Source organism: Microcaecilia unicolor, chromosome 1 (assembly GCF_901765095.1).
Source record: "Microcaecilia unicolor chromosome 1, aMicUni1.1, whole genome shotgun sequence".
NCBI classification, from domain to species: Eukaryota; Metazoa; Chordata; class Amphibia; order Gymnophiona; family Siphonopidae; genus Microcaecilia; species Microcaecilia unicolor.
In genome coordinates, this window is record NC_044031.1 from 87,580,338 (window position 1) to 87,607,322 (window position 26,985).

The 26,985-nt window shown below is 46.5% G+C and overlaps 1 protein-coding gene across 1 annotated transcript in view; it reads right to left on the reverse strand.

Moving 5' to 3' along the window:
- LOC115467832 (presequence protease, mitochondrial-like) overlaps nt 1–26,056 on the reverse strand; it is a 57,072-nt gene extending 31,016 nt beyond the window's left edge. Inside the window, exons 1-4 of the mRNA XM_030199353.1 lie at nt 25,915–26,056; nt 18,396–18,498; nt 1,919–2,025; nt 1,007–1,158 (exon numbers count right to left, since the gene is read on the reverse strand). Of these exons, the coding sequence (XP_030055213.1) occupies nt 1,007–1,158; nt 1,919–2,025; nt 18,396–18,498; nt 25,915–25,961 (409 nt within the window). The 5' untranslated portion in view covers nt 25,962–26,056. The remainder of the gene's footprint in view (nt 1–1,006; nt 1,159–1,918; nt 2,026–18,395; nt 18,499–25,914) is intronic.
- Nucleotides 26,057–26,985: the final 929 nt, after the last annotated feature.

Consider the following 26,985-nt stretch of genomic DNA (forward strand, 5'->3'; position numbering starts at 1 on the left):
GCAACAAAGGTAATGAATGGGATAAGCCAATGGTTGTACAGCTCTGCTAATTTATAATCCTTTGGTGGGGGGGGGGGGGGAGTGGGAATAGGGAATTCTGAATAACTGTGAAATGCAAAATTTACATAGAATTACTTTACTATGCTGATTCTGCACCATCCCCTCCCCAAACAGCGGCACATTGAACCATTTCTTACTGCTCTGCTGTCTTTAGCCTCACTGGTCATTTGCACTGTGCAGTTATATGGAATCCCACGCAGTTCAAACGAGCAGTAGGATCCAGGGTGACAATGCAGCACAATGTGCAATCATTCACCGCCTCTTACTCTTGCTGTATGATTTGCAAGGAGAAGAAAGGAGACCCAGGGGACAGATACCACTGGTAATCTTGCTAGGAGTTAGGGAGAGAAAACTGCAGAGAATAGGAAGACAGAAAACAGAGGTGTCCACTTTGGGGAAGGGACAGAGAAAGCTGGCAGCTGAACTTGCAAGGGGAGAAGTGGTTCAAGCTAAGCTGAGGCTACAGAGAGCTGAGGAAAGTGGAACATGTAAAGTGATGTTGCTTGGGAAAGTTGAGCCTAAGGAGGGAGGGGATAGATTTTAGGCCTGGAGGAGGAGGAACTGGGCTTTACGAGGATGGAATTCTGTACAAAAAAAAAATACAAATAAAGTATGCAGAATTTTGCAAAACTTGTGTGCAAACTTTTTGCACAGAAGCCCCAAGAGTAGCTATAACAACTCACTTCTAAAAGCTGAGCTAGTAGCCATCTAGGCCTGCAATAGCAAGCTAAGTGGTAACCACTTGACTGACAAGTTGTACCAACTGAACAGTTTTTTTTTCTATTGTAAAACAACACACACATAGGGCCTAGTTAAGGACAACATTGATTCAATTTAGAATGTAAAGTAGGATCTTTGAACCTTGTCTTTCAGAGGGCAAAAATGGCTTACACTGCTTTAGATCCATGTATCATCAGGTTCACCACACCCATTATTCCTCACTTACCTGTAAGCGCATTCATAAAAGTGGCAAGTGATCTATTCATCATTTTAAAGAAAGGATCCCGACATGGGTACTTCTCAGAGCCACAAAGCACCGTGTGTTCAAGTATGTGTGGTACACCTGTGCTGTCCATTGGTGTTGTCCGAAACTGTACACTGAAGAAAGTGCGGTATATTGATTGTGGATTAATATTTAACTAAAACAGGTTTGACATCAATAAAATGTCCAATTACACTGGTAATTTAAAAAATAGATTCAATATCATTTTAAACAGAAACGTTTAACCTTTACTTTAACTCATAGGTAAATTACATTCTATTGGCAAGACCAATGAAAAAAAAACAAAACGTTTTTTGAGCAAAAATATAATGGCAATGTCAATAGGGTTTCAACTTTATCAAAATTATTATACCCTGTCTTTTGTGTACAAGTTAACACAAGTACTCCTTTTAGGTTAGTCAACACCAGTAACAAATTTAATAACAATTCTTACTTATTCTAACATGCTAAAAAACATTTTTTTTATAGAACACGCAACATGCAGACTGCAAAAGCACAGCATAAAAAAGCTATACACTTGTGGTGTTATTAAAAAGCGTACAGTTTGCAGGCAAGGATATGAAGTATCCACATATAAATTAACTAAGACAAAATGAACGACTTTCACTCTCATTTTGGAAGATCAGGATGAGATACAAGATCAGTACGAATTACAAAAATGCAGTCATTTCATACACAGCAATGTGGAGAGTGATAAGGATAAAGCAAATGTGCTAAACAAATACTTCTCTTCAGTGTTCACGGAAGAAAATCGTGAAGAAGGATCGCAGTCGGCTGCTGAGGGTATATCTGGAAATAGAGTAGATATTGCACTGTTCACAGAAGAAAAATTTAGCTGGCACACAGTGCGGATACCTGAATAAATTTTCGGAGTCCTCTCTTGCTAGGTGCAGATATTTGGCCCCTGTGTTATCATGGCTTAGCTTTACTGCGGTTAGAAGTAACTCAGGAACAGAAGTCACCTGTATATGAAAACAAAGGAAGGTAAGATTCAAATAAATTAAATAGGAAAAATTGAACATGTCAGTGTCATATGCACTAAGGGCCTGTTTACTAAAGTACAGCAAGTTTTTGCACTTACCAGACTTTAAATACACAACTTTATGGTGCGTTAAGTGCAAAGCCTGTGCAATACATGCCCAGCATCTGCCCTAAATTTACCACATAGGGTAGAAACTCAGGGATCTCATGTTACATGCCCTGGAAGAAAATGAAGATACTTACCTGTAGCAGGTATTCTCCGAGGACAGCAGGCTGGACATCATCACGCATGGGTCGTCGTCCGTGACGGCCCAGGAGCTCCGGAATTAAAAGCAAAACTTTTAAAAATTCTAGAAGCGACAAGGCGAGAGCAGGGACAACGCACCGCACATGCACAAGTGACTTCCCGCCCGCATGCTTCCCTCAGTTATATAGAAAGCAAACGAGAAGAACTCCAAAGGGGAGGAGGGAGGGTTGTGATGATGTCCAGCCTGCTGTCCTCGGAGAATACCTGCTACAGGTAAGTATCTTCATTTTCTCCGAGGACAAGCAGGCTAGACATCATCACGCATGGGGTATCCCTAGCACCCAGGCTCACTCAAAACAATGAGCAGTGGTCAATTGGGCCTCGCAACGGCGAGGACAAAACTGAGATTGACCTGAAAACAAACACAACCAAGTGAGAGTGCAGCCTGGAACAGAACAGAAATGGGCCTAGGAGGATTCTAAACCCCAAACAAATTCTGTAACACCGACTGCCCAAACCGACTGTCGCATCGGGTATCCTGCTCAAGGCAGTAGTGAGATGTGAATGTGTGAACTGATGACCACGTTGTAGCCTTGCAAATCTCTTCAATAGAGGCTGACTTTAAGTGAGCCACTGACACAGCCATAGCTATAACATTGCGAGCCGTGACATGGCCCTCCAGAGTCAGCCCAGCTTGGGCATAAGTGAAAGAAATGCAATCTGCTAGCCAATTGGAGATTGTGTGTTTTCCGATGGCAACCCCCATCCTGTTGGGATCAAAACAAACAATTGGGCAGACTGTCTGTGGGGTTTTGTCCGCTCCATGTAAAAGGCCAATGATCTCTTACAGTCCAAGGTATGCAACTTGTCCTCACCAGGGCGGGTATGCGGACGGGGAAAAAATGTTGACAAGACAATTGACTGGTTCAGATGGAACTCCGACACCACCTTTGGCAGGAACTTAGGATCAGTGCGGAGGACTACCCTGTTATGATGAAACTTAATGTAAGGAGCATGAACTATCAGGGCTTGGAGCTCACTGACTCTACGAGCTGAAGTAACAGCCACCAAGAAAATGACCTTCCAGGTCATGTACTTCAGATGGCAGGAATTCAGTGGCTCAAAAGGAGGTTTCATCAGTTGGGTGAGAACGACATTGAGATCCCATGACACTGGTGGAGGTTTGACAGGGGGCTTTGACAAAAGCAAACCTCTCATAAAATGAACCACTAAAGGCTGTCCAGAGATAGGCTGACCTTCTACACGCTGATGATAAGCACTGATTGCACTAAGATGAACCCTTACTGAGTTAGTCTTAAGACCAGATTCTGACAAGTGTAGAAGGTACTCAAGCAGGGTCCGTGTAGGACAAGAGAAAGTGTCTAGGGCCTTGCTGTCACACCAGATGGCAAACCTCCTCCATTTAAAAGCATAACTCCTTTTCGTGGAATCTTTCCTGGAAGCAAAAAGACTCGGGAGACACCCTCTGAAAGGCCTAAAGAGGCAACTTCTAAGCTCTCAAAATCCAGGCCGTGAGAGCCAGAGACTGGAGGTTGGGATGTAGAAGCGACCCCTCGTTCTGAGTGATGAGGGTCGGAAAACAGTCCAATCTCCAAGGTTCTTCTGAAGACAAGTCCAGTAGAAGAGGGAACCAGATCTGACGAGGCCAGAAAGGTGTTATCAGAATCATGGTTCCTCGATCTTGCCTGAGTTTCAGCAGAGTTTTCCCTACTAAAGATATAGGAGGATATGCATACAGGAGACAGGCATCCGACGCTAGTATGTCGGGGGCCTGAAGCCTGTAACAGAATTGAGGAACCTTGTGATTGTGCTGAGTGGCAAAAAGATCCACCGAGGGGGTGCCCCATGCTTGGAAGATCTTGCGGACAACTCCCATGTTCAGAGATCACTCGTGAGGTTGCATGATCCTGCTCAACCTGACGGCCAGACTGTTGTTTACGTCTGCCAGATATGTAGCCTGGAGAAGCATGCCGTGCCCAAAGCCACATTCTGATGGCTTCCTGACACAGAGGACGAGATCCGGTGCCCCCCTGCTTGTTTGTATAATACATAGCAACCTGACTGTCTGTCTGAATTAGAATAATTCGATTGGACAGCCGATCTCTGAAAGCCTTCAGCGCATTCCAGATCGCTCGCAATTCCAAGAGGTTGATCTGAAGATGCGTTTCCTGGAAGAACCAAACTCCTTGAGTGTGGAGCCCATCCACATGAGCTCCCCATCCCAGAAGGGATGCATCCGTCGTCAGCACTTTTTGCGGCTGAGAAATTTGGAATGGACATCCCAGATGCGCTATAGGGAATCCTATACGAGGAAGAGGGCATAAGGGCGCTCTCTCTGGGCTATGTTCGAACACCTTTATACACCCCAGGCCAGTAAAAGCAATATAACACCTGCGTAAGAGTATTCTGTGCCCCTTTGTGACCCCCCAAGGGGTGATCATGGTCGAGCCTCATAATCAGCTTCCGAAACCCATGAGGGATTACTAATTGTTTTTGAACTCTACGCTCTGGCCCCAAGTGAGCCACCCGAAACAATAATCCTTTGTCCACTATGAAATGAGGAAAAGTATTTTCACCCTCCTGTCCTACCCACTCCCAGGCATATTTCAGGGTATCATCCGCTCCTTGCTCCCTAGCAAAATGAGAGAACCTCTCTAGTACCCCAGACGCATCCACTGGGAACTCCTCCTGCCTATTCAGATCCTCCCTTCTCTGCAACTGGGCCCTCTTCTTCTGACAGGACCCTTTTCTGGTTTTTCCCGGAGCCCCAAAGAGATCTAGATGGAACGGGAAAACCTGTGGCAAGGACACCCCTGATCCCCCTGCCTGTTGTTCCTGTGCTCTGGTTGTGACCCAACCTTCCTTACTCCTTAAATACTGTGCAAAAGGAACCCAGTCCCTCCCCAGAATTAAGTCCTGGGGAGGCTGCGGAAGTACGGCCACCCATATTTCTTGAATACCAGTGGGATCCTTAATTTCTACTAGGTGCATTGGGTATCGTGAAATGGCACAATGTATGCACTGTATTGAGACCAGCCTACTCCCTCCTTTTATCTTTTCCCCAATTCGGTCCCATAGGGATTGCGAACACATAGTTTGATCTGCCCCCGAATCCAAGAGCCCTCCACAGGTATGCCTCCACTCTCCACCCACTGAGTGAAGCGGTGCTCAGGATGCGGGTTAGAGCGTGAAGTGAACCCCAATTTGGCCCTGCAGTCCCTTCGCAGATGTCCCTGCTGCCCACACTGGTAACATTGTCTTACGTCACCGCTCCCAGCTTCCTTGTGTTCCTGGAAACTCCTAAGAGGTTTATTTTTCAACTCCTGATCAACCTCCCTTTTCCTCCCAGCGCACTGCTTCCAGTGTATCACACCCTCTCCTTATCAGGTCTATTTTTATTACTTCAGGTAAAGCTTCCAAAAACTGTTCTAGGACCAGTTCTTGCATAACTTGTAACACTGACCTCTTGTCAGGCTCCAGCCATTTGTTCGCCAGGCCCATTAATTTCTGAGCGAGGGCTCTCGGACTGTCCCCCTCTGTCCACCTCCTGAACCTCCTACAATGGGAAAATTAGGTTCTTACCTTGGTAATTTTCTTTCCTTTAGTCACAGCAGATGAATCCATTACGAATGGGTTGTGTCCACATACTAGCAGGGGGAGATAGAGAACACTGAAAACCGTAGTGCCTCTTGGACGGCTAGCTCCATCTGCCTCTCAGTATTTGAAGCTTCCAAAGCAGTGTTAAACCGCAAAGTAGCTTAACATGAACTTTCCTCACAGCGAACGAACGCCCCAGAACAGGAGCAATAACACAAAGGAGGGACGAACTCAACCTCCTGAAGACTGTTTTCCAACTTCTCCCAATGAGGGAACATGTCTGCAGGAAAAACTGAACACAAAACAAAGTCAATCAGGGAGGGATCATGGATTCATCTGCTGTGACTAAAGGAAAGAAAATTACCAAGGTAAGAACCTAATTTTCCCTTCCTTGTCATCAGCAGCAGGTGAATCCATTACGAATGGGATGTATCAAAGCAATCCCTAGATAGGGCGGGAACATGCCACACCACGCGCAAGCACTTGTGCTCCAAAAAGCGCTTCCCTCCTGGCCACCACATCCAGCCTGTAATGACGGGCAAAAGAGAGCTTAGAGGCCCAAGTAGCTGCACTACATATCTCTTGAAGAGAGAGTGTGCCCGTCTCAGCCCAAGAGGAGGAAATCGCTCTTGTGGAATGTGCCTTAAAGGCGTCAGGCGGAGGCCTGTCAGAAAGCAGATATGCAGAAAAAATGGCTTCCTTAAGCCAACAGGCTATAGTGGCTTTAGACGCTGGAGACCCTCTGTGAGGGCCTGACAACAATACAAAAAGGTGATCAGAGGTCCTGAAAGCATTGGTCATTCGCAGGTACTGCAACACAGGGTCCTGCGCACATCCAAAAGGTGCAACTGCCCAAAGGAATCTGGAAACTTATCCCGAGAAAAGGAGGGCAGAAAAATAGGCTGGTTTAGGTGAAACGCTGAAACCACCTTAGGTAGGAAGGAAAGCACAGTACGTACCATTACCCCGGACTCTGAAAATTGCAGAAATGGGTCTCAACAGGACAGCGCCTGGAGCTCAGACACCTGTCTTGCCGATGTGATGGCCACCAAGAAGACTGCCTTTAAAGTCATATCCTTCTCCGAAGCCCGCCGTAGCAGCTTGAAGGGTGAACCCTGCAGAGCCTTCAATACTAGCCCCAGGTTCCAAGCCGGACAAGGTGCCCACACGGGAGGACGGAGCCGAAGCACCCCTCTAAGAAACCGTGCAATGTCTGGATGTGTAGCTAAGGAGAGGCCAGCGACCTTCCCACGAAAGAATGCCAATGCTGCCACTTGCACCCGCAGGGAATTATAGGCTAAGCCTTTTTGTACACTATCCTGCAAAAAGTCAAGAATCGGCAAGACAGAAGCCTGCATGGGTGTGATCGCCTTAGGAACACATCAGGCCCCAAACTGGCGCCAAATCCAGGCATACACAACGGAAGTGGACAGCTTGCGGGCCTGCAAGAGAGTGGAGATGACCTTGTTAGAATAGCCCTTGTCTCTCAATTGCGCCCTCTCAATAGCCATGCCATGCCGTAAGACCAAAGCGGCAGGGATCCTCCACGGTTACCGGTCCCTGCTTCAACAGGTTTGGTACCAGAGGCAAAGGAAGAGGACCCTCCACCAGCATCCGCTGGAAGTGCGCATACTAGGGCCACGAGAATCACCACTCCCTGGTGCAGCCGAATTCGCAGGAGTACTCGCCCTATCAAGGGCCAAAGCGGGAACACATATAGTAGGCCCAGAGGCCAGGGTTGAGCCAAGGCATCCAACCCCGCCGAGCGAGGATCTCTCCGTCTGCTGTAAAAGCACGGGACTTTGGCATTTGTGCTTGACGTCATCAGATCAGCTACAGGCGTTCCCCATTAGGCACAATCATACCGGGTCCCTTGGTTTGCCTTTAATGCATGTGCTGAACATAGCATTAATTGTTAAACACACCCCTCGTATTAAATATAGTACTTATTTATTTATGGTTCATTTCTACTCCACATTTTCCCACAAATGCAGGCACAATGTGGCTTCCATAAATTACAAAAGTTAAAAGACACAACACGAAGTTTACAGTAGAAAAGGATAATACGCTAATTAGGGCACTTTACTATAATTCTTCTCTTTCTGGTGAATATGTTTCAAAACATTTTAAAGATGTGTTTTCTCCCCTAAAAGCTATGATCATTCCACTCTTACTTTACCAAGGAGGGCACAACCTATGCCATTTATGTATCAGTTAAAATATATCTTTTCAAAAATCTGAGCAAACAGGATTTGCAAGAGTACAAAAAGGCTTGTCTCATCTTTATAGACTGGTTTAGTATGAGAAGATCTTGCCTGATAATACCATGTCATTACAGTAATTGGGTCAAATGCCAGCCCATTTGTTCTTTGTTTAAAAATGAACAGGGCATCTTATAAAGGTATAAAGTACATTGCCAGGGAGGGCACAACCCATATGTGCCACATATATTAATGAAAAAAACAAAGACATTGAGATCTTTTCAAAGATAGGACTGGATTTATGGTTAGAAGATCTTGCCTAATACCACCTTGTGTCATTAACTGGGTCAAATGCCAGCACATCTGTTTGTTTAAAAACTATGAGGGCATGTCATATGAACCATTTAGTTAGATTTGGTTTGGCACCAATGTCTAGGAGTGGACTATCCATTTTTTTTTTAATATAAATATCCTTTAGCAACTAGGCTTGGAAGAAGATATCCAGTACACTCCCATTCTGGGATTATATGTACATACATACATGGGGCATAATATTCAGAATCTCCATAGAGGTAAAAGAGTCCTACCCACATGCACAGACAAACTGAAAATTGTACCCCCACTCCATTATGCAGCCAAAACAACTGCTAAGGAAATGAGCAGACAGGTTGGGAGAGCGAACGTAAACAAGGAGATTGCAGACTACATTTCCAAATCACCACACACAAAATATTTCTTTGCACTACCATAACTACAGTATAACATATGCCTTTCTGTGTAAAGCAACTTAAAGCGAATGCTACATACCTGTAGAAGGTATTCTCCGAGGACAGCAGGCTGATTGTTCTCACTGATGGGTTGACGTCCTCGGCAGCCCCCTCCATCGGAAAGTTTACTAGCAAAGGCCTTTGCTAGTCCTCGCGCGCCCATGCGCACTGCGCATGCGCAGCCGTCTTCCCGCCCGAAACCGGCTCGAGCCGGCCAGTCCAGTATGTAGCAAGACAATACACTTCAAGGGAAGACACAACTCCAAAGGGGAGGCGGGCGGGTTTGTGAGAACAATCAGCCTGCTGTCCTCGGAGAATACCTTCTACAGGTATGTAGCATTCGCTTTCTCCGAGGACAAGCAGGCTGCTTGTTCTCACTGATGGGGTATCCCTAGCCCCCAGGCTCACTCAACACAACAACCATGGTCAATTGGGCCTCGCAACGGCGAGGACATAACTGAGATTGACCTAAAAAAATTTACCAACTAACTGAGAGTGCAGCCTGGAACAGAACAAACAGGGCCCTCGGGGGGTGGAGTTGGATCCTAAAGCCCAAACAGGTTCTGAAGAACTGACTGCCCGAACCGACTGTCGCGTCGGGTATCCTGCTGCAGGCAGTAATGAGATGTGAATGTGTGGACAGATGACCACGTCGCAGCTTTGCAAATTTCTTCAATAGAGGCTGACTTCAAGTGGGCTACCGACGCAGCCATGGCTCTAACATTATGAGCCGTGACATGACCCTCAAGAGCCAGCCCCGCCTGGGCATAAGTGAAGGAAATGCAATCTGCTAGCCAATTGGATATGGTGCGTTTCCCTACAGCCACTCCCCTCCTATTGGGATCAAAAGAAACAAACAATTGGGCGGACTGTCTGTTGGGCTGTGTCCGCTCCAGATAGAAGGCCAATGCTCTCTTGCAGTCCAATGTGTGCAGCTGACGTTCAGCAGGGCAGGAATGAGGACGGGGAAAGAATGTTGGCAAGACAATTGACTGGTTCAGATGGAACTCCGACACTACCTTTGGCAGAAACTTAGGGTGAGTGCGGAGGACTACTCTGTTGTGATGAAATTTGGTGTAAGGAGCCTGGGCTACCAGGGCCTGAAGCTCACTGACTCTACGAGCCGAAGTAACTGCCACCAAGAAAATGACCTTCCAGGTCAAGTACTTCGGATGGCAGGAATTCAGTGGCTCAAAAGGAGCTTTCATCAGCTGGGTGAGAACGACATTGAGATCCCATGACACTGTAGGAGGCTTGACAGGGGGCTTTGACAAAAGCAAACCTCTCATGAAGCGAACAACTAAAGGCTGTCCTGAGATCGGCTTACCTTCCACTTGGTAATGGTATGCACTGATCGCACTAAGGTGAACCCTTACGGAGTTGGTCTTAAGACCAGACTCAGACAAGTGCAGAAGGTATTCAAGCAGGGTCTGTGTAGGACAAGAGCGAGGATCTAGGGCCTTGCTGTCACACCAGACGGCAAACCTCCTCCAATGAAAGAAGTAACTTCTCTTAGTGGAGTCTTTCCTGGAAGCAAGCAAGATGCGGGAGACACCCTGTGACAGACCCAAAGAGGCAAAGTCTACGCCCTCAACATCCAGGCCGTGAGAGCCAGAGACTGGAGGTTGGGATGCAGAAGAGCCCCTTCGTCCTGTGTGATGAGGGTCGGAAAACACTCCAATCTCCACGGTTCTTCGGAGGATAACTCCAGAAGAAGAGGGAACCAGATCTGACGCGGCCAAAAAGGAGCAATCAGAATCATGGTGCCTCGGTCTTGCTTGAGTTTCAACAAAGTCTTCCCCACCAGAGGGATGGGAGGATAAGCATACAGCAGGCCCTCCCCCCAATCCAGGAGGAAGGCATCCGATGCCAGTCTGCCGTGGGCCTGAAGCCTGGAACAGAACTGAGGGACTTTGTGGTTCACTCGAGATGCGAAGAGATCCACCAAGGGGGTGCCCCACACCTGGAAGATCTGTCGTACCACACGGGAATTGAGCGACCACTCGTGAGGTTGGATAATCCTGCTCAACCTGTCGGCCAGACTGTTGTTTACGCCTGCCAGATATGTGGCTTGGAGCACCATGCCGTGACGGCGAGCCCAGAGCCACATGCTGACGGCTTCCTGACACAGGGGGCGAGATCCGGTGCCCCCCTGCTTGTTGACATAGTACATGGCAACCTGGTTGTCTGTCTGAATTTGGATAATTTGGTGGGACAGCCGATCTCTGAAAGCCTTCAGAGCGTTCCAGATCGCTCGTAACTCCAGAAGATTGATCTGCAGATCGCGTTCCTGGAGGGACCAGCTTCCTTGGGTGTGAAGCCCATCGACATGAGCTCCCCATCCGTGCATCCGTGGTCAGCACTTTTTGTGGCTGAGGAATTTGGAAGGGACGTCCCAGAGTCAAATTGGTCCAAATCGTCCACCAATACAGGGATTCGAGAAAACTCGTGGACAGGTGGATCACGTCCTCTAGACCCCCAGCGGCCTGATACCACTGGGAGGCTAGGGTCCATTGAGCAGATCTCATGTGAAGGCGGGCCATGGGAGTCACATGGACTGTGGAGGCCATGTGGCCCAGCAATCTCAACATCTGCCGAGCTGTGATCTGCTGGGACGCTCGCACCCGCGAGACGAGGGACAACAAGTTGTTGGCTCTCGTCTCTGGGAGATAGGCGCGAGCCGTCCGAGAATCCAGCAGAGCTCCTATGAATTCGAGTCTCTGCACTGGAAGAAGGTGGGACTTTGGATAATTTATCACAAACCCCAGTAGCTCCAGTAGGCGAATAGTCATCTGCATGGACTGCAGGGCTCCTGCCTCGGATGTGTTCTTCACCAGCCAATCGTCGAGATATGGGAACACGTGCACCCCCAGCCTGCGAAGCGCCGCTGCTACCACAGCTAGGCACTTGGTGAACACCCTGGGCGCAGAGGCGAGCCCAAAGGGTAGCACACAGTACTGGAAGTGGCGTGTGCCCAACTGAAATCGCAGATACTGTCTGTGAGCTGGCAGTATCGGGATGTGTGTGTAGGCATCCTTCAAGTCCAGAGAGCATAGCCAATCGTTTTGCTGAATCATGGGGAGAAGGGTGCCCAGGGAAAGCATCCTGAACTTTTCTTTTTCGAGATATTTGTTCAGGGCCCTTAGGTCTAGGATGGGACGCATCCCCCCTGTTTTCTTTTCCACAAGGAAGTACCTGGAATAGAATCCCAGCCCTTCTTGCCCGGATGGCACGGGCTCGACCGCATTGGCGCTGAGAAGGGCGGAGAGTTCCTCTGCAAGTACCTTCTTGTGCTGGAAGCTGTAAGACTGAGCTCCCGGTGGACAATTTGGAGGTTTTGAGGTCAAATTGAGGGTGTACCCCTGCTGGACTATTTGCAGAACCCACTGATCGGAGGTTATGAGAGGCCACCTTTGGTGAAAAGCTTTCAACCTCCCTCCGACTGGCAGGTCGCCCGGCACGGACACTTGGATGTCGGCTATGCTCTGCTGGAGCCAGTCAAAAGCTCGCCCCTTGCTTTTGCTGGGGAGCCGCGGGGCCTTGCTGAGTCGCACGCTGCTGACGAGAGCGAGCGCGCTGGGGCTTAGCCTGGGCCGCAGGCTGTCGGGAAGGAGGATTGTACCTACGCTTACCAGAAGAGTAGGGAACAGTCTTCCTTCCCCCTAAAAATCGTCTACCTGTAGAGGTAGAAGCTGAAGGCTGCCGGCGGGCGAATTTGTCGAATGCGGTGTCCCGCTGGTGGAGAGACTCTACCACCTGTTCGACTTTTTCACCAAAAATATTGTCCGCACGGCAAGGCGAGTCCGCAATCCGCTGCTGGATTCTATTCTCCAGGTCGGCGGCACGCAGCCATGAGAGCCTGCGCATCACCACACCTTGAGCAGCGGCCCTGGACGCAACATCAAAAGTGTCATAAACTCCTCTGGCCAGGAATTTTCTGCACGCCTTCAGCTGCCTGACCACCTCCTGAAAAGGCTTGGCTTGCTCAGGGGGAAGAGCATCAACCAAGCCCGCCAACTGCCGCACATTGTTCCGCATGTGTATGCTCGTGTAGAGCTGGTAAGACTGGATCTTGGACACGAGCATAGAGGAATGGTAGGCCTTCCTCCCAAAGGAGTCTAAGGTTCTAGCGTCCTTGCCCGGGGGCGCCGAAGCATGTTCCCTAGAACTCTTAGCCTTCTTTAGGGCCAAATCCACAACTCCAGAGTCATGAGGCAACTGAGTGCGCATCAGCTCTGGGTCCCCATGGATCCGGTACTGGGACTCGATCTTCTTGGGAATGTGGGGATTAGTTAATGGCTTGGTCCAGTTCGCAAGCAATGTCTTTTTCAGGACATGGTGCAAGGGAACAGTGGACGCTTCCTTAGGTGGAGAAGGATAGTCCAGGAGCTCAAACATTTCAGCCCTGGGCTCGTCCTCCACAACCACCGGGAAGGGGATGGCCGTAGACATCTCCCGGACAAAGGAGGCAAAAGACAGACTCTCGGGAGGAGAAAGCTGTCTCTCAGGAGAGGGAGTGGGATCAGACGGAAGACCCTCAGACTCCTCGTCAGAGAAATATCTGGGATCTTCCTCTTCCTCCCACGAGGCCTCACCCTCGGTGTCAGACACAAGTTCACGGACCTGTGTCTGCAACCTCGCCCTGCTCGACTCCGTGGAGCCACGTCCACGATGGGGGCGTCGAGAGGTAGACTCCCTGGCCCGCATCGGCGAAGCTCCCTCCGCCGACGTAGTCGGGGAGCCCTCCTGGGAGGTGGCCGCGGTCGGCACCGCACGCGGTACCGACGTCGGGGACCTCAACCTGGGCGATGGGCCAGCCGGCGCCACGCTCGACGGTACCGGAGGCGCAGGGCGCAACAGCTCTCCCAGAATCTCTGGGAGAACGGCCCGGAGGCTCTCGTTCAGAGTGGCTGCAGAAAAAGGCTGAGAGGTCGATGCAGGCGTCGACGTCAGAACCTGTTCCGGGCGAGGAGGCTGTTCCGGGCTGTCCAGAGTGGAGCGCATCGACACCTCCTGAACAGAGGGTGAGCGGTCCTCTCGGTGCCGATGCCTGCTGGGTGCCGAATCCCTCGGCGACCCAGAGCTCTCGGTGCCGACACGGGGAGGAGACCGGTGTCGATGCTTCTTCGACTTCTTCCGAAGCATGTCACCGGAGCTCCCCGGCACCGACGAGGAGGACGTAGAATCCATCCGTCGCTTCCTCGGGGCCGAGACCGAAGAGGGTCGATCCCGGGGGGGCTGTACCGCAGGAGCCCTCAGGGTAGGGGGAGACCCACCCGAAGGCTCACCGCCACCAGCAGGGGAATGGACAGCCCTCACCTGCACTCCTGACGATGCACCTCCGTCCGACGACATCAGCAGACGAAGTCTCGGTACCACCGACGTCGATGCAGTCGCCCGATGCCTCGGCGCCGATGCAGAGGTCCGATGCCTCGATGCAGTCGATGGAGCGGCAGCCAAGGAAGATGGTCCGGACGCTGACGACGTCGATGCACTCGATGCCTCCGGTGCCGATGTCGACGAAGAGCCCGAGAACAAAACGTTCCACTGGGCTAATCTCGCTACCTGAGTCCGCCTTTGTAACAGGGAACACAGACTGCAGTTCTGAGGGCGGTGCTGGGCCCCTAGACACTGAAGACACGCAGAGTGCCTATCAGTGAGCGAGATTACCCGGGCGCACTGGGTGCACTTCTTGAAGCCGCTGGAAGGCTTCGATGTCATGGGCGGAAAAATCACGCCGGCGAAATCAAAAGCCGAAATGGCGAAATTTGAAGCACCAAAATTTAGAGGGAGAAAAATCTCGACCGAGGCCAAACTAGGCCTACCCCGTCAACGAAAGAAAACTTACGGGGCAAAAGTGAGAAAATTACGGGAAGGGCAGAAAACCCGAAAGGATCTTCCGGAGCACTTCCGGAGCGCTTCCCGAACTTTTTGAAAGAAAAAACAAGAGAAAACACGTCGAAAAGGACGCGCGAGGTCGACTCTCTGGGGCACGAACGGCGTAACACGACCGTACCGAGCGCGGACGAAAGAAGACTGGCCGGCTCGAGCCGGTTTCGGGCGGGAAGACGGCTGCGCATGCGCAGTGCGCATGGGCGCGCGAGGACTAGCAAAGGCCTTTGCTAGTAAACTTTCCGATGGAGGGGGCTGCCGAGGACGTCAACCCATCAGTGAGAACAAGCAGCCTGCTTGTCCTCGGAGAATTACAAATATATTCGGTATATAACTTCTAAAAAGTAGAGATGAAAGGATGGTGGCTCCTTCTGGTGCAGGTGATCACTGTGCTAAGAGTCCTCTGAGCAAATTTAAATACAGCTGGACGAATTCTAAACCCTGAACAGTCAACATTTAGAAACATCTACAGAGAGAAAGTGACAGGAACTGCAGTAGGAAAACATTTCGATTTGTCATTGTTTTAACCGTTCTTGTTGGGGTTTGCACTTACAGTGCTATGCCTGGAATCCTCGATTTTGATTCTGTTTAATGTTTCACATTTAACGCCTCATTTTAATTTGTACTACCATATTTTCAATACATGCTTTCACTATCACAGACTACTGCAACTCCTTATTCCATTAAAATACAAACAAAATTGAAAAAGGAAAATTAGGCCAATAAAAAAAGGTATCACCTTTAACATATATATAGGTGCATTTTCAAAGTACTTAGACTTAGGCTACTATGGATCTTTGTAAGTCTAAGTACTTTGAAAATAAGTTTCATAGTAACCAATGGACCTTCTGAAAGCTAAATCAACTATGAGACTCCATTTTCAAAGCACTTAGACTTAGGTTACTATGGAACTTTGTACTTTGAAAATATGTTTCATAATAACCAACGGAACTTCTGAAAGCTAATCAAATATAGGGCTCCATTTTCAAAGAACTTAGACTTACAAAGACAAAAACCTCCTTCCTCATTTTTCTTCCACACCCCTCTCCCCCTTTGCTCGTTTTGATGTTTTGTTTTTTTTTAATTGGCCTTTAAAGTGGATTAACACAGCCGCCATACTAATTTATCCTTATTCATGGTATCTCCATTGTCTCAAGCAGCTCCAACCTTTTATAGAACACAGCTGCAAGACTATTGGTAAGGTCCAAATCCACATCCCTATTAAACCAGTTTTTCAGGAACTTCTCTGGCTCCCAATTAGGAACAGAATAAAATCTCAACACTATCTTGAAATACTCATTCAAATAATGCTCCCTTACAATACACTCCCACAAGGGAAATTAGGCATCTTCCCCACCACTGGCATAAGCCAGAATATCACAGATGAAGCTCCATGCATTCAGTTGCACTGCTCCAAAAATAGGGAGCATTTCTGAAGGAAAAATTAGTTCTTACCTGATAATTCTTTCCTTTAGTCCCAACAGATCAATCCAGAAACTTGCACGTTATATCCATCTACTAGCAGGTGGAGACAGAGAATGACAGAGCTCTGCCATATAGAATACTGAGCAGCAGCTTCTCTCAATGTTTTTGATAACAAAACAGCATAAACAAAGGAAAAAAAGATCTGCTGCCTCTGAAAAAAGACAACTCGTAAAAAACAGATCAAGAGAACACAAAACGGAAATAATCAGTGAAAATCAAACTGTGCATGAGGGCTATGCTCTCCCATAAAGAACAGTAACTGCTCTTATTCTCATTTCTCTTGTGGATTTTTGCTCTGTGTTTGTTTTGTTTTTATAAACTGTATCTGCAAACAATCTGAGCTAAAAACCTCAGGAAAATCAAGAACGAATAGACAAACCAAAACCTCCAGATTCCAATTCCAAGGGAGAGCCTCTGAATTGCTCTGTTGGGACTAAAGGAAAGAACACATTTTTCTTTCCATTTCGTCCCACAGATCAATCCAGGGGGCGTTAAGTATTGTAGCTATCTGTATTATTTGTACAACCTTTACAAGGGGATTGTGATTTCACTTTAATATTTTTAGCATAAATTGAAGGGGGAATGTGTTTTCATTTCTCTCAATTTTGAGATTAGCCTTATTTTTGTGACCAAGTCAATTCTGGGGTGTGTTTTAGATGCGATTGTTTCTCAATTTAATAAATGATTATGTTTTCGTTGATGTGTACTTTATAAGAGCCTTCCTTTTTGTAATGTATTAATTTAAAATTGCCTGAAGGCTACAGTGTCATTTGATATATATATATATATATATATATAGTAATAAAGTCACCTCCAGGACAGTTGGGTTAAAGCACTTTCAGTTGGAAATATAAGTCCCAGAAGGCATTGCAGGCAAGGAGCCAGGGGGTGAGAGGAAGAACCCAGACTGGACTCCTAGCTGAAATAGGGGAAGACATGGGTGTAAGCTGGCAGGATGTGTAGATTGGCTGCCACTAGGGGGAAAGAGAGATAGGAAACCCTGTGTGCAGGAGCTCATCATTAGTCTAATGCTCAACTCAGCTGGTATGGGTGTGGGGGAAGCTAATGGAAGGAGAATGATTGCTTGTGGTAGGAGAAGCCAGGGATTGATTAGGCAGGTGGGAAGGAGTCCCAAGGGAGAAGCAGAGGGAGAGAAGCAGTTGCAGGCTGAAAACCCTTGGGTAAGAGAGGTCCCTAAAGTACTGAAGCAGGCTGAAATCCCTTGGGTGTGTGGAAGTCCCAAAAGTATTTGCAGGCTGAAAATCCTTGGGAAAGAGAGGTCCCTAAAGTATTAAATCTAGCAGTGAAGCTGAAGCAGGGTGAAATCCCTTGGGTATGAGAAGTCCCTAAAGTATTGAACTCTCCTGAAGGTAAAGAGATTAAAAGGTAGAAACTGCTGCTTTGTGATTTAACTGATGATGAATTGAATGAACTGCTTCTATTTGGAATTGAACTACGGTTACTGTGCCCTGGATAAAGAGCCCAGACTGGAGCTGACAGAGTCTGTACTGAATCCTGGTATGTGCTGATAGCCTACTGCTTAAAGGGGATTATTTGCCACACACTTTCAGGTAGCTTATATGTGCTTAAGATTGAAGGTGAATGCTGCTGTTGGAACTGTGTACTAGAAACCTGCATGGAATAAAGTCATTAAGATTGAAGTTACTGGTGGACATTTATTTGCACATTCTAAAACAACCGTTTATTTAATTATAAATCTTTATTCAAATATTGCACTTACAAATTTACATTGCTATCCATTAAGTCATCATAATACATCCTGCCAATGTAACTTTGTAAGTCTAAGCGCTTTGAAAATACACCTCTATGTAACGTTTTAAGTTTAAGTGCCTAGAAAAAACACCGCGAGATTTAACTTCAGCCTTTCTTTGTATGGGAGTTATTCTATAGTCCCCATCACTTTGTCATCCTCCTCTATATCGCTTCTAGATCCGTTATATCTTTATTTTGAAATGGGATGACCAAAACTACAAAAAACACTCAAGATGCAGTTATATCGTGACTGAATATTATGATAAAGCTGAAACCATCTACTCCTTTTAAGCCTTCAAATTCTGCTTGCTTTAAGACCTCCAAAATGCTCAGAGGCAGGGAGTTTCCAATTTCATAAGTAGCACTACCTGCTCAATAGTAAATCCGTGAATCTTTTCTCCTATTTTATACTGAAGCGCTCGCTCACTTGCGGAGCTGCTTGTCCTCCTCCATGAATTAAGACTTGCAGCACTAAAGAAAAGAAAAAAAAAAGGTATTGAACAAAAGCAGGACAGCTTTCAAACCCAAACACACTTTCATTAATTGGCAACAATTTTGGAACTAATAAGTTAAATTTTGCATAAGCAGATATCAACATTTGCACAGTGAAATGTGTCTGTTTGAATACATTTACCACCCCCCCCACCCCTCCCCCCCCGGATTCTATACATGGCGCTCAAAATAGTTTGTGCAAATTTGTGCATACAATTTAGTTAACAAGCCAGTAACAATAACTAGACAGCATTATTGGTGCTAATTGGCAATCACAGAACTTGCACACACATCTTATTAGGCACTACTCTATAAAGATGCATGCATACATTTTTATGCACAGATCCAAAAAGGGACACCCCCTTTTTGGATCCGTGCATTACAGGAATTTGCTCACAGTATTACAGAACATGGCAGATTTGACCCTAATTTTGACACAAGGCACAAGGATTTTCACCAGATTTCAATTGGTGTAAATCCTCGCACCTATAATTTTGGAACTGATCCCAGTGCTACGCGCTATCCTATAAATGGTGCCCAACTCAGAGCACTATTTATAGCACTTAGCACTCATTTTTGTCTGTGCCAATATACAATTTGGCCCTCAGGGCACCATCTAAGCAACTCTGACAAGGAATTTGCCTTCTAGAGGAATAAAGCTTGCATAGCTAATTTAAAATTTCCCAGGATGAAGCCAGAGGTTTAATTTACAAACTTTACAACTAAGAGGATGCAAGGAAGCACAAATGGGTGGGAGGAGGGGTGGAGTGTAGCCTACACAGGGGCACAGAAATCAGGCAAGTAAATTGCTGCCTAGGAAAAGGAAGTGTTTACTGAATTCCCTTATTCTGATATTCAATAATCACCAACAAAACTAAGCACAAGCCTGGCAGAAAAGCTGTCCGAACCAATACTGAAGGCTAAAGGACATTCGCTCTTAAAAAAAAATAAAAAAAAAGAGGGGGGTAATGTTATGAATTTATTCCATGAAAACCCTGTTTTACACAGGTAAAAGGCCTCTCATACAATTACCTCACCGGTTATGAATGTAAAAAGTAGGCACAATGTGAATATTTACATCTACTTTTACACAATCTGTTCACAGGCATGCTTGGGACAGGTGTTTGGGTATGGCATGTGAAGTACATGTATTGTTTATAAGGACCAATAATAAGATGAGTAGTGAAGTATCTGAGCAAAGTTTTTAAATATTGGATAAAATTAGAAAAAAAAACTTGTGTAAAATTTAGAATTTAAGTTCTGGACTAATAACGACTATGGCTTTGAAATGCTCAATAATTGATATGATAACTGAGTAAGCCTCTAAGGTCCAATTTATAGTTAATCTGGTATTTTTCAGGAGATCTGTTGAAAGGGGATTGTTTATACCTGTCCCCAAGTATGCAAATGTTTAGTTAATATTATAATTAATCCATATTTGTTACCTGTTATTGTTTGCTAATTGCACTATTTTGTTCCACACTGTTCGATTTTTATGTTCCTGATCTTCCCAGGCACTATTCAGGTAGTGACTAAATGTTTAGATGGATAATGATCAATATTCAGTTACTTGTTATTGTTTGCTGATTGCACCTTTCCTTTTCATTGTTCTAATTTTTCACGACAAACATTTTTAGTTTATTGCCTCTGCATGTCTGGACTAAGAATCCTGGTGGTTTGTGTGTTGGGACTTTGGGTGCATTCTAGGAGTTGTGGGACCACTGGGAGTGTGGCCACAGTAACCTAGGAATCACTGGAGATAATTTGAGAGCAGGAAACTTGCCCAGAGGCAGCTGGGACCCAGTCGGTGGGAGGAGGGAGCTAGTGTAGAGCATAAGCGGCAGGTGCAGGCAGACCTGAGCTGTGCTGGGGATAGACCCTCTAAGTGGCCATGGGGTAAACCCAGGCGGGTGGCTAGGAGTTTCGTGATAGATGGATTAAGATCTAAGTGTAATATGACTCCAGATGCTTTTGAGCTATTTCTCCCAGTGTATTTGACATGCAAATTGCATATTAGCCTCATGAACACACTAATCAAGCAGCTATGTTTTAAGAACTGGCAAATTTCTTAAGGAAGGAGTGGCCTAGTGGTTAGGATGGTGGACTTTGGGCCTGGGGAACTGAGGAACTGAGTTCGATTCCCGACACAGGCAGCTCCTTGTGACTCTGGGCAAGTCACTTAACTCTCCATTGCCTGCCGCATTGAGCCTGCCATGAGTGGGAAAAAGTGCGGGGTACAAATGTAACAAAAAATAAATAAATAAGGTGCCTTTCTAAAGAATCCAAGGTATAATCTATCAATTTTCTACACCTCCTTTTCTAATAAAGACTACAAAGTCATTTAGGACCCACTTATCAAACCACGCTAGCAGCTCCTAGTGTGGTAATGCCAACAAAGTCCATTCACTTTCAATGGGTTCCGTCAGCATTGCTGCACAGGAACCGCTAGCTTGATAAGAGGCCCTTAGCTTTTAATTACTTATGCAATGCCACATAAAACATGATTCTAAATGTGATTCTGGAGCTGACAATTAATGTTTGCATAACTGAATGCAGATATAGTTTGAGTTGTTTTACCAGCCATAACTTATAAAATGCCAAATGCCTCATTTTAACAATTTGATGTTACAAAGAGCTGTCATCTTTCCAAAAAATACTACTACTACTACTATTTAGCATTTCTATAGCGCTACAAGGCGTACACTGCGCTGCACAAACATAGAAGAAAGACGGTCCCTACTCAAAGAGCTTACAATCTAATAGAAACTAAATTTCTAATAAAATCCTTGATGGGTTTAAGCGTCTAATTTGCGATGTTAATGAAATTCTTGGCCAGTCCAGCTCACTGAAGGATAACATTTAGTCTCTATTACACTGGGCAGTAATCTACTAGTACACAGCCAACTGGCCATCTATTCCAGTCAGTCATTCAAGTGGTTAATAACTATTCCCCAGTGAGACTAACAATTGAATACGGCCTGTGTATATAAAAAAAAGGGTCCACTGAAAAAGTAGCAGAGGCTGAAAAATAAATAAATAAAAAGCTCAACAGAAACAACAGGGAGGAGCCCTGAGGAACACCCCAGGCCAGTGATTTTACAGAGGACCACGAACCCTCTCATCCAACCCAAAATGTTCTCTCCTTGCAAAATAAGTTCAACCAGGACAAAAAACTGTTAGTTGTTCATACCTAAACAAAATCTAAGACAATCAGTAATACCAATTGTCCAACAAACTAGAAAGCCTAGAACTACATTTTGCAAAGACTTTGTCCCACAACTTCTCAAAAACCTGCTTGCTGTTCAAACGCATTGCTATCCTCAAGGAAACTACTAAGCTGATAAAAATTACCTCCTTTTCAAGAAGTTTGGCCAAAAGGTACAAGTTACAGATATGTCCTCAAATGCCAGTTTACAGACCTACCGGCATTTGTCTTTCTTCTTTTTTTTTTTTTAAACTATATATATATATATATATATATATATATATATATATATATATATATATATATATATATATATATATATATATACACACATATACACACACACACACAAGTAACTTCAGCTTCTTTCATTTGCATAGGAAACTACTCAGAGCAAATGAAGCATTTAAAATGTTTATCATCTAATGAAGCAGTTTTTCTGTACAATCCTTCAAGACACCAGAGTGGGGCCTCACGCAAACTAGGTCATGTTCACTACCTAGGGGTTGAGAATAAATGGAGGGGATGGGATTTGCACATTATACAAAGTGTGTATATTCTTACTGGCTTATACACACAATTACACCTGCCTTAGAGCACCCTCCCCCACCCCTCAGCATCTGACCCTGGTGGTCTAGCAACCCTCCTCCCCTCCCCGGTAACTTAAGTTGGGCTGGAGCAACAGCTCTTCCCTCCTGCCTTGGCACCACAACTTTCAAAATTCTGGAATGCACCAGGCTAACTCCACATAAGGAGTTTTTCTCCTTATATGGTATTTAGCCCAGTGCATCGGGCAGGGGCTGGGCACTGCAATTTTGAAATTAACAGCACCAAGGCAGGACCTGTTGCTCCTGCCCAACTTTTTTTAAGGTACCGTGGAGGGCTATCACCTCTCGCTTAGACTACTGTGACTTGCTTCTCACAGGTCTCCCACTAAGCCGTCTCTCTCCCCTTCAATCTGATCAAAACTCTGCTGCATGACTTATATTCCGCCAGTGTCGCTATGCTCATTTAGCCCTAACCTCAAGTCACTTCATGGCTCCCAATCCATTTTTGTATACAATTCAAACTCCTCTTATTGATTTACAACAGCATTCACTCTGCAGCTCCTCAGTACCTCTCCACACGTCTCTCCAGGATCTCCATTCATCAAGTCATAGGAGCCAACTTTGAGGTGCTGACTTTTTTTTTTTTTTACAGGGGGTGCATTCCGCCGCCCCCCTCCCTCCGAATTTTAAATGTCATCTTGACTTACCTCGTCGGGGTTAGGACGGCCGGCAGCAGCGGTAAAAAGCGTGCAGGCTCAGCACTTACTTCAGTTTTCCCTTCTCTCTCTCTCAGCTCTGGTCCCACCCTTGCGGAAACAGGAAATGAGGGCGGGACCAGAGCTGCAAGAGAAGGGAAAACTGAAGCAAGCACCGAGCCTGCACGTTTTTTACCGCTGCTGCCGGCCCACGTAACCTCGACGAGGTAAGTCAAGCGTGGAGGAGTGGCCTAGTGGTTAGGGTGGTGGACTTTGGTCCTGGGGAACTGAGGAACGGAGTTCGATTCCCACTTCAGGCACAGGCAGCTCCTTGTGACTCTGGGCAAGTCACTTAACCCTCCATTGCCCCATGTAAGCCGCATTGAGCCTGCCATGAGTGGGAAAGCGCGGGGTACAAATGTAACAAAAAAAAAAAAAAAGATGACTTTAAAAATTCGGAAAGAGGAGGCCTGGAACTGGGAAGGAGGGAGGGACGACCCTGGAACTCGGAGGGAGGGAGGGAACGAATTTCCGGTGGGTGAAATATTGGAGGTGCTCGAGCACTCACGGAGTCTGCACCTATGCATCGAGTAAATCTCTCTTATCTATACCCTTCTCCACTGTGAGCTCCAGACTCCGTTCCTTTTATCTTGTTGCACTATACGCCTGGAATACACTTCCTGAATCAGTAAATCAAGCTCTGGCCGGCTTCAAATCTAGGCTTAAAGCCCACCTTTTTGAGGCTGCTTTTAATGCCTATTCACATGTTTGTTTTATAATTCCCACATTAAGTAATTCCCTTATCTGTCCTGTTTATCTGTCTTGATTAGATTGTAAGCTTTGTTGAGCAGGGACTGTCACTTACTTGTTCAGTGTACAGCACTGCATATGTGTAGTAGCGCCACAGAAATAAGTAGTAGTAGTACCACCAGAGTCCGTTGCTAGGGTGCAAGGGGGGAGTCCAAGGCCCACCAGGGAATTTTGTGGGTGTGCAGGGTCAGGGTGGGTAAGTGCAGGAAGTGGGTTGGAGATCCACCGGACCCCCACTGAATTGTATGCAGGGGGGTAACGGGGGAGGGGGAAAGAAGAGATAGGGAGCACAAGCAGGCAGCTTTCCTCTCCCAACAGCTCCAGAGCAGCCATAAAATTAGCTCATTGGACCTTGGTGCACCACCTGGAATGCTAATAAAAATACTACTGAGCTCATATGAACGGGGTTCACAGCTGCTAATGGCACACATTAGATTATTGCAACCTGCTTCTCACCGGCCTCCCACTTAGCCATCTCTCTCCTCTTCAATCAGTCCAAAACTCTGCTGCACAACTCATTTTCCGCCAGAGTCGCTATGCTCACATTAGCCCCCTCCTCAAGTCACTTCACTGGCTCCCTATCCGTTTCCACATTCAATTCAAACTTCTCTTACTGACCTATAAGTGCATTCACTCTACCGCTCCCCAGTACCTCACCACTCTTGTCTCTCGCTACGCACCCCCCCCCCCCCCCGGGGTACTCCGTTCTGTGGATAAATCTCTCGTCTGTCCCCTTCTCCTCTACTGCTAATTCCAGACTCTGTTCCTTTTATCTAGCTGCACCTCACACCTGGAATAGATTTCCCGAGCCTGTACGTCTAGCCCCGTCTTTGGACGTTTTCAAATCCAGGCTAAAAGCCCACCTCTTTAATGCTGCTTTTGACTCCTAACCACTAGTCACTTGCCCTGTACCTTTTTATCCCCACCTCTTTAATTCTCTTACCTCTTCATTGTTCTGTCTGTTTGCCTGTCCTATTTAGATTGTGAGCTCTTTGAGCAGGGACTGTCTTTTCATGTATGTGTACAGCGCTGCGTATGCCTTGTAGCGTTATAGAAGTGATAAGTAGTATTAGAGCCATGAAAACCCCCCTTTGTACACTGTTCACTAAATAACATTTGCTTTAGACTGGCTAAAACATTACCCCAACACAATAGCCTGAACAAGATAGCCCCAACAAAATAGCCCACAGACCTTCACAAAAATAAGTAGTGAAAACTCCCTGTCACTTCCTCTGAGGGTCCAGCACCTCTTATCCCTCCACTCCCTCATCTGTGATCTCTGTTCCTTCAACTCCCTCTCCAGTGCAGCATATTTCTCTCTTCACCCCTATGTTCTATCATCTCTGTCCTATTCTTCCTATGATCTGCAAGTGCATCTCTTACCCTTCCTTCCTTCCCACCCACCTCCCAACATGTCTCCCTCTTCTCCTGCCTACCCTCCCCCCACCTACCCCTGGGCAATTCTCCAACATTCTTGTGGGATACCGGTAGCTCAACATAAGAAGACACACAGCTGCAGGAGCAGAACAGGTAAAATACTCAGGGGTGGGCCCTTTTGTCGGGGCCAGGTTAGAAGGGGGAGGGGGCTATTTTGTCTTTTTTTTTTTTTTTTTGGTCGGGGCTATTTTCACCAGGTATCCGCTAGAACCGGTCTAAAACAAACGTTTAACAACACGGTAAACATTGTGCATCGGATCAGACCCAAGGAGTCGCATGCAGGGCAAAGCAGCAAGGGGGGAGGGAGAAGGTGGACAAAGCTTAATCAGTTAAACAGAACAGTTAGGGGTACAGCAACCAACTCTGCAAACACCAAAGAGGACCCTCCCGCTGATTTAATATGCCCTATGAGGAGGCCCTTCTCTGGAAATGTTTGGGGACCTACTGATCTAGAAGAAGGAGAACACTCCGTTCACATGAGGCACAAATACAACACTGCAGTGCCTGCAGTTCTTTTCCTTTCAGGAGCTCCTGAAAGGAAAAGAACTGCAGACATTGCCATTTGCACGCATTCTGACAGCTCAACCTTATTCTTAAACTATAAACTGGCTAAGAAAAAACACTCTTATTACCAGACTTCCAACTCCACCGTAAAGAAGCGGAACTAAAAGGATGAAGCCGCCTGTTCACCCACACTCACCGAAAGACCCGAAACTGCCGAAGCAGCGCTCTGTCCAACCACCGCATCCCGGCACCGGCACAGGGTCCCCAGCAGACTCACTCTGGCACCTCGATCGAACACCAGAACAAACTAAGTAACCTACCCCGGCCAGCCGGCGGCAACACGAGCAGTTATTTACGCCTTCACTCCATCGCGCCTGCTCAGTGGTGAGCAAGCGAGCTACGTCTCCTCTCATTGGCTGAGTTTTGCAGGCCACTGCTTGCACTGGACTCCGTGGAGGGCGGAGACAGAGGGGAGGCGGGGCTGATGGGCGGGGCCTGGGCGCCGGTCAGTAGCTTGGAGCGGATTTATGAACGAAGGGGAGGCAATTGTTCTGCACCACTTGGGACTTGTAAAGTAAGCCGATCCGGCCGGGGGCGTGTCGCATACAGTGCTCGGGACCCTGCTGTTTGATAAAATTTATAGGAGATTAGTGATTTACATTATTTGGGAAATAAGCATCGTTTTGTGTCAATGTCAGGACCAGCTTTGATCGCTGGTATTGTGCTTACCTTAGTTATTATGCAAAGTCCTTCTTAACAGTATTGAAGGTCAGACACTGTACATGTTTTGTCGTAAATACCATACATTTAAAATAGTTTGGGAGTTCTGTGATTGTATCTTAGAAAAGCTTCTCAGTGCGGAGCCTCCCTTACAACAAATAAGAGTCTCTCACTATCTCTTTTTGGATTTGCAAAGTCATGCTTATATGTTACTAGCTCAGGGCTGACAAGGGTATCGGAATCCCCTCCACACACAGCTCCCTCACTGAAAACACCTGGCAAGCAAATGACTCAAGACTGCAGCTTGTATTTACAGGCTGTATAATAACGAAATGCAATCACTAGATATACTCGAAAAAAATAATAGTAGTTAAATTTATATAGTCTATACTCCTGCTGGAATTCTGTGCCAAAAAAAAAATATTCAAAATTTGCGCCAAAAAATTCAGCAAGTTTATTAGTCATAATTTAACCAATATTACAGCCCCCTTCCCTATACACAGATACCATCCATATTTTTCCCAGCATCAATATTTTTCACAGCCTT